Here is an 8,964-nt window from a genome sequence, read left to right as displayed (position 1 = left end):
TATATATATATATATCATTAACTCTTCTCTAGCATATGTGTTCAGTTTGGGAACATAATTAAATTCTGTTGGTGTATGTTCTTTTCTCCTTTCTACCTGGATACTTGGTTCTAGCAGCTTCATGTTAAAGAAACCCCTAAAATCTAATAGTAACTTTTAGAAGTTTTATTTCTTTGTTTAAAAACCACTTTTGCTCTGATAGCATTATGTATATAAAATAATTATACCTGTCCTATGGAATATCAAACAAAATATATTGAATGTTGAAATTCTTTTGACTGCTTTACTGGCCATGATCATTAATCCTGCAGAGAGAGTTAAGATTAAAGTATACATATACTGAAATGTAAAGGTGAATGGATTGATGAATAGACTCAAGCCTTCCACAAAGCTGCTCACAGGTTTTCAGAATCTAATCACTTGGATTGGGCACAGTGCTTAAAAAGTTCATTTATGTATGCTATTTCCTGTGGCTCTGCATGCTTCCCTTGACATTAGTGATCAGATCAAAATATTTACACAGTAAGAGATGGCAAGAATGACTGAAATTCACTGATTCCTCCTTGCCCACTCCACTCCCACATAAGTATCTTAGCAAATGGACCATACCCATCTGCTCCAAAGACAGGTTGCTTTCCCAGTGCCTTGGAGACTGTAAAAGGATAACTGATAAAAACCTTTAAAGAGAAACACTGATGAAATTAATCCTTTTAGAATTGCCAGCAAAAGTTAGCAAATATGAAGATCAAATTTAGTTTTTGATAACACCAAATGTATTGAGGAGGCCTTTTAGATTTTATTCTGTTAATGATTTATTTACCCTTAATGGGGATTGATCAGTTTGATTTGATTTTTGGAAGTTGTTATTTTCCAAATAAATTGTGCATTTCTTGTTGAACATTTCTTTTGTCTGGTGATTTTTTTCTACAGTCTGTTTTCAAAATTGGTGTTTGTTTGACTGCTGAATTTTGTCCTTTGATTTACTTCTATCTTGATTTCATCACTAGGCTTAGCAAATGCTACGTAGTGAAAGCAATTCTCTGCATAAATCTGTAAATTTATGTTTTTAAATGATTATGTACATTCTACAAATTTTCTCTTTTTTTGCATAGTGAATTGTGAGCATTTTGCTGGACTGGTGGTTTGCAGATTTGACAGATTCCGTTATACATGGCTTTTCATATTCCATGGCTGTACCATAGCAAGCCATGGAATGCCTAATACCTAGTATTTATATATCTAATTTTACTACAAATTCTATAAAAAACATTTGAGAAACTTAATAAAATTTAGGGAATATTGCTTAATATCTCTGGAAAATAAAACATTCCGCCACCCCATTTAAAACAAGTGCGAGTATGGTGCTATGAGTAAAAAATACTGAATTCTGTGGTAACTTGTTTCTGTTCAGCTTTTTCTCAAGAAGTTGCAGATTGAACTTAATGAAAGTTGATTGCATTAATTCGATGTCCAGGGTTGGTCGTAGTTAACTATAGTTAACATATTTAATGTAAATATATTGTATGTGAAATAGTTAGCAGTGTTTTTGCTTTTTTCTATATTTTTTTAAAACTATTGACAGATGAGGGAAAAAGGGCATCTAAGAATTTTAAAACTACAATGTGGCAGGTATCTACAGTGAAGCTTTTAAAGTAATTTAAGCATTAAAGCTGTGATTTTCATTCAGGACAATAAATTCTGTAATTAATATAAAATTAACATAATATATCCTTTAAAATAACATTAGATGTTATACAAATATGAAAGAGCAAGATTTTGAAAGTGACTGTATGCAGTGCATATGTTTTTGTATTATCCTGATAGTGCTGAATTGCCCTAGAGTAATAAGAAAACCCAAGCAAATCTGTTTTCTATTGAGTTAGAATGAGCTTTGATCCCATTACATTTAGTTTTAGTCTTTTTCACAGAAATATGCGTTTGGCAGTGTAACAAAAATAAGTGGGGTTTTTTTTTTCTGTGCTGTCTCTATTTCGTCTACCTTTGTTAGTCATGATCCTGAAATCTTTGTAGCTCAATAAAAGAAAAAATATTACAAATAGGTTTCCCATGGAGTTATGTTGTTGACCAATTCTTTCCAAGTTGGCATATTTTAATTTATTGGAATTGGTTAATGTAACTTCTAGAAGAAAATGAAAATGTGGATCATCTATGGAATTAATAATATATTTAAAGAACTGCATCAATGTTTCATTTTCTCAGGTTAAAAATTTATATGGGACAGTTTGTCATCCTGTTTTTAGTTCTAAAAATTGTAAAAATGTGCTTGGATTTCTGGAGAATTTTAGATATTCTCTGTTTTGCTTTGTTCTTCGAACACACAGCTTCATACCTCACACAGAGGTTGTGACTTAGTTCTTGATAATTCACATTAATTATTGGGGTCAAGTCCAACAAAAGTTTAAGGCAGAAACGGGAATCCTTCATAGTTCTATACTTTAGTAGTTGTGTCAAGGATAGTTTCTCCTCTTCAGGTAACTTGCCCTGGATGTAGCACTGGATTTCCTTACCTCCTGTTACGCATATTGTCTCTGGTTTGTAGAGTATTACGTGGATTCCTGTGGGGTAGGAATTGAAAGCCTAATAAGTCTTATATTGTAAAATATCATTACTTTTTATGCTTAGTAAGATTTCGGGGCGGGGGGGGAAGGATGGTTATGTATATAGACACGCATACATATGTATTTCCCATGAGCTAACTAATATGTGTGCGTATTCTGGTGTTTCTAATGAACCTAAGTGTGGATTTGCTTCAAATAATCGACTTTTTAAATCTTGTAAGATTCAATTTGCCTTCCATTGCATCAGAAAATTAATAGTCATTTTCTAATGAGAAGCTCCTGGTCAGTTTGCACTTAAGTGTCAGTTCATCACTCAGACGTAGTGAGAGTTTTGATGAACATTCTGACTATAATATATTTTCACAAGCCAGCTACCTCTGCACTGATGTGAGATGCCCTGTGGGGCACAAGGAAAACTGACCCTTCACTGGAGAGAGAGAAAAAAAAAAGAAAAGAAAAAGTAGTTTCAGAGGACCTGAACCTTTCTGTGTTGGCCTTGGATCAGAGGCTGGTTCTAGCACACTCATCTTGGTTTCTATCGGTTGTTTTCTATCAGTTTTCTATCAGTAAAAGAACAGGAGCATGTATTTGCTGTTAGTCCGTTCTGCACTCTGATTCCTGGAATGGATTGTGGGGGAGATTGCACATTTTTCTTTTCTTAAACAAAAGCAAAATAATGAGCACAGATTGCTATTAAAGTCAGCAGATTAGGTATGCTGTGTAGATTCTGACATCATGGGGAGGTTCAGCAATATCAGCTTTAGCTCAGCTTATGTCCGTATTCCCTGTCCAAAACTCCACATATGGAGCCGAAACAGAGATAAGCCAGGAACAGCCAAGTGTCCTTTGCACAGCTGACATCAGTATTACTCTTATAATTTAAAATATAAGAAAATACTCCATCTTCACTATGTATTTTTCAAAACGATTATGGGATAACTAATTTACTTCATTCAGTCCAGAAATAATAACTAACTGGATCTTTTCTATTGAGTCTTGGAGCATCAGTATTGTGGATGTGAAAAAGACCGTCCTTCTTCCTGCGACACAGTTCTCTGAATCTGCTCATTGAAATAATGTCACCAACATCTCAAGAGCATAAGCAGTTTCTATTTTTGGACGTCAGACAGTATTCAATGACCATAGTACTTAATCTTTTTTACTACATTGTGCAATCAGAAAAGGGAAGCTTAAGTTACTGCTTCTATGTATTTATTTAATATAATGAAACATTTATAACTACTGGTTTTGTTCTTAAGAGAGTTTGTTGAATTAATAAAAAAAAAATAATTATGATGGAGGAAAAGTATAAGCCGAACAGTAATACCACAGTATAATATTGGAGCTAATGTTAGAACAACATTCATACAATCATTCATATAGTCATATTCACACTCTTTTTTTTTTTTTTTTTTTTTAATTTAAATTTTATTTTACTTTTAAACTCAAATCTAGGAAATACATAACAGGTATTTTGTTTTTTTTAAATGATTCTATCTTATAAATGGAGAGCTAAATGGTTTTTATTACAACATTTTGTGTTCATGATAAATGTACCAGGCATCTGCAGGGAGTATGAATCACTGGAGTGGTCTGAATTATACTGAGAGCTTTCCGAAATAACTGGAAAATAAAACTTTAATTGCTTTACATATTAAAAGAGAAAAAAAAAAAAAAAAGATTGTGATCTGGAAATATTTTACTGAGTATTTAAAGTACCTGGAAAAAAGACTTTTGGTTTAAAAAAGTAGTTTTGGAAATGTCTTCTCTCAGAGCTGTAGTGTATTTGTGCACGAAGAAGTAGCTCCAAAACCACATTCTTCAAGCTTCTCAGACTGGTTCTTAGTTCTTGATGCCCCTTTATTCTGACTGATGGGTAGATTCTTGATCTAAGGGAAATGACCTTAGAATCAGCCTTGTCTTTTTGGGAGGATCCCAATATTCAGTTTTGAAATAGTACTACTTGAAACTGTTCTCGGATAGATCACATCTGGCCAGCTGTGAAAAATGTCTCAAATGCAGGACATTTATAGAGTGTTCTCTGAGTGTGCTTGTTACTGTCATTTCTCCTACAACCTCAACAGCTTACTTGTTTGCCGTGTAAGGATGTCAGACATAGTTAAATATTGTGCTTCTAATTACTATAGAGTGTTTCATACAGAATTCTGCCCATTGACACAGACAAGTTAGGTTATGGTCTTTTCTCCAGAAATTGCAGTTGCCTTCCCGAAGTGCCGATCGTGTAGACAGGGAATGGCATGTCTGTCAGCCAAGAGGCATGTAAGCTGAAGCTTTAAAATTGGGTGCTTGAAATTGGAAATTCAGTCAGTGCCGACACTGTCTTTTGCTCTCCCTTACACGCATAGGCAGTAAAAGAGCCTTAGTGCAGTAGATCATCTTATATAGTATTCTGCAAATCATTAGCGCAACTGGGAGGTTGAATTTCATCCCATTGTGTTTCCTTGCTATTGAACGTTTAAATCCAACACCTTTATTTTACTGTAATTGTGATTTCGTGAAGACTGTGTGAAAGACTTACTGTTTCTTGGGTTTTATGTGTACTGCAAAAGAAATCAGAATATGAAATATGTTAGAAACATTAGGTGAGTATTTTCTTCCAACTGTCTCCCCTTTAGTGTAATATCATGTATCCAAAAGTCATGAGAATCCAATGTCTACATTTAACTTCAGACATGTTTTTTTACTGATTTGATTTGAAGATTTCACATATATTTGAATATACAGGTAGTTCTTCAACTGCTAAATGTTTTTTTTAAATATTCTTTCACATAGCTCTGAGGAGACAGTAGTTGAGATTTGCCTGTGGTTTTAAAACCTGGTTTAATGCCTTAAAAGGCATTACAGTCCTTAAAAAGGACTTTAAAGTCCTTAAAAAGGTTTAGTTTGTTGTTATCCATGGTTAGGGAAGCAGTTGTTTGGAGATTCAGGATGATTTGTATGAACTGTATTTCTGAGATACAAGAAATAGAAAGCAAGTGTCTTAGTCTGAAAATTCTTCTGGTTTTTTACAAGAGTGTATTAGTAAGTATCCAGATAAAATGTGGAGGAGTCTCATAAGGCTAGGGGAATTTAAGAATAAAGTTCTTTACTGGAGGAAATTTAAATATTGAACAAAATTATTAGTACTAAATGGAAGCTTCTCTCATAACTACATTCATGCCATGGATCAGAAGGAAAAAAGCAAATGTTCAGTTTAATACCTCTTCCTTGTTCTTTGTGCTAGGGGGATTTATAATTTTATTATTTGCAATGCTAACAGCATGAAAATATGGGAGGATGTCAAAGGGTAAGAAATCAAATGCTGCTTCATTAATGGACTTCCTCTGCCTTGGCATCCTCATTGCACTGAAGCAGAAAATTCCATAAAGCTGCGTGGGCAGGATGGGGGGCAGCGTGTCCTGGGCAGGGGAAGACAAGGAATTAAAATGTTAAATGCAACTTACACGCTGTTGCTAGAGAGTAACAAATAACTTCTTAGTTATTTTTATTAAAAGCATCTTGTATGAGCCAACCCACAGGTCACAAACTGCTGTGTAATCTCTGGTATCCTTTGCCAGAGGCTGGCTAGCTGCCTGTCTCCTGGTTCCTGATCCCTACTGATCTGCAAGCTTTGTAACTGCTGCTTTCACATCTTCCTCCTAGCACAACAGTTCTGGGCCTCCATTTAAAAAAGCAACAAACCAAAGTGATAGCCATATTTTAATAGCTGTAGATGATGTAAACCAGTAGTAGAAGATGAAGGAAGATATTTGCCACAGTACCACAGAAATGCATTATTGATGCCCAAGCAAGCCTTTCCACCTTGCAAAATCCAGTTAGCAAATGTACAGTGCAGAAAAATTTGCCTACTGTTTGAATTTCTAGCTGCATACGGAAGCAGGTACACTGCTTACATTGATAAGAAGATTCTGAAATACAGTTATTTGACCTGTGCCTCCACAACATTAACCTATGATACTCCTCTGTGAGCCCCTCTTAACTAGTCTAAAATAAATGCAATGCACAGAACAGTTTCTAGTTCTCTTCAGAGCTAGACCCAGTGTCACTACTTTGATTGCAGTATTGCTTAAATTTCTTGCTGTTACTGAAAGCATAGCAACTGGAAATTTTTAATACATCCTTCCCCTGTACAACAACAGAGACTAGAGAAAAAGGTAGGCAAGGTATCAAGCTGCTTTTTTTTTGTTAGGAAGAGAACAGTATGCAGGCTTTGCTTTCAGAGCTTTTCCTAATCCACCAATTCCCTTACGTTGGAATCACAGAGAAGCAACACAAGAGCTTTGCAATTCTCTCTGTGATGAGATAGGAGTACCTTTTTTACATGGTCTGATTTTGCCCAGGCCTTGCTCCTTCTATGTTCAGGAACTGCTGTCACTGCAGCATAAACTGAATGCATCACACTTAAGACCATAGCCCCTTGCACTCGCGTAACAAGTGTAATTGTTTCGAAGTACATTTGCTTAATTTTTACGTAGTGATAGTCTAGATTTATAATAAGTACACTTCAAATGTATTGTGACTAGATAACTTTCAGTTAATGTACTTTAGGCATTGTGACATTTTTCATTTCTGCCATACCTGATGGCTTTCCTTTTTGTATCCCTGTTTTTCAGGAGTCTGGCTTAAGACATCTCTTTGGTTTCCTTACTCAAGTAATAAAAAGTTAGTTCATTGACATTTCTTAAAAAAAATATAAACCTGAAAATCTGTTTATTACAATGAATCATTTCCAAAAAGTACAAAAAGAATTAACAATTCTTTTCTCTTTTTCTGCAAGTGGTCTTACACTTTAGAGAAGCCAAACACCGGCAGCATATATAATATTGCTTGGTCTATTGATGGCACTCAACTAGCTGGAGCATGTGGTAATGGACATGTCATTTTTGCCCATGTTGTGGAGCAGCGCTGGGAGTGGAAGAGCTTTGAAATAACTTTAATTAAGAGAAGAACCATGGAGGTAATCTTCACAGTTCAGAGCTGTGCATTCTGGTTACTAGCTTTCTAAGGCTTTTTTTTAATACAAGATGGGAAATTTTAATCCCTGACATAACATAGAACTTTTTTTTTTCCCCTATATATATATATATAACTGAAGGCATTTAAAATCATAAAATGGCCAGATTTAGCAAATGGTGTAAATAATTATCAGTTGTACAGAAGATCAGATCCATGTAAACCAAACAATACCACCAGATGGACCAGGATTACATAACTCAGAAGTACTTCATCCTCTAGAAAAACACAAAGCTCATTTGAAGAGCATATGAAAATTAGCTGTGAGAGGCCACTTACAAAAGAGAGAACATTTAAAGTGTAATGAAGATGTTTATGCCGAAAACAATACAAATACATTGGCCAAACCCAAAGCATCATATTAAATAATATTACAGTAACCGTCAGCAAAGATGAAGCTCCATAACTAGGTGTGGATAATACAGAGGAACTTTCTTTACTTAATCTGCATTCATGAGTTGTTTGAGGCACCGATGCATTTTGTAGTAGCTAATGCTTTAGTAAGGTTTTCAGTATCCCTGTTGCTAATAAGCTGTGATGAACGTTGCTGTCTTAGGGCATTTCCAGATAAATTTGGTTGCTAACTATAACTGTAAAGAGTTGTAATGTACTTTTCTGCACCACATAGTGTATTACAGCCTAGAATGAGTTCCTTCAAAGCTTCAGAAATTTGTCATATATAACATACATCAGGCACCTGCTTTCAGCTGAGTACTGAGCAATAGGCATTGACCTCAGTGGGAGCTGCCAAGTCTCAGCACTGGTGGAAATGAAACAGGCCCCTACGTGTGGTTTCTGGAGCTTAAGTTTAGGATCCTTCTTTTGAAAAATCTTGGCCTGAATCCACATTTAGGTTACCAAATATCTGGGAATTAATACAAAAATATGAATTTTTACCTTCTAATTTGTCCTCTGTGTTCCCAGACACTGACTCACAACATTTACTCTCTGAACACTGGGATAATATAAGATTTCCATTCTCACAAATTTTCCAGATTACACATTTGGTATTGGATACTTGGCCAATATTTTAAATATCCAAGTCAAGTTCTTAAATTCCTAATTAGGCCCTTAAATGTTTTTTTGGTCTTGATTCTTTTAATCTTGAATATGTAATTGGAAAAGTTGTAACAACAGAAATGCTGTATTGCAATTTGGTCCAGTGGGTGGGATAACATGAGTCAGTGTCTGGGAACACAGAAGACAAATTAGCAGGTAGAAATTCATATTTCTTCTTTCATTCCCAGACATCGACTCGTAAGAGATGGGCTCTACGAATAATCTCCAGGGTGTTTGAATATGCAAACAACAGAGGAAGTATAGCTGACCCTTATTCAGGACTAATTTTTTA

The 8,964-nt window shown here is 35.1% G+C and overlaps 1 protein-coding gene across 1 annotated transcript in view; it reads left to right on the top strand.

Annotated features, from left to right (window-relative positions):
• Positions 1 to 7,377: 7,377 nt before the first annotated feature.
• The window catches only part of IFT80 (intraflagellar transport 80), a gene marked incomplete at its 5' end in the record, with an annotated part of 19,028 nt that continues 17,441 nt past the window's right edge, over positions 7,378 to 8,964 (top strand). The window contains one exon of the mRNA XM_010014627.1: positions 7,378 to 7,557. Within this exon, the coding sequence (XP_010012929.1) occupies positions 7,378 to 7,557 (180 nt within the window). The remainder of the gene's footprint in view (positions 7,558 to 8,964) is intronic.

Source organism: Nestor notabilis, unplaced genomic scaffold (assembly GCF_000696875.1).
Source record: "Nestor notabilis isolate BGI_N333 unplaced genomic scaffold, ASM69687v1 scaffold5635, whole genome shotgun sequence".
NCBI lineage: Eukaryota > Metazoa > Chordata > Aves > Psittaciformes > Psittacidae > Nestor > Nestor notabilis.
This window is presented reverse-complemented; position numbering and strand designations above follow the sequence as displayed.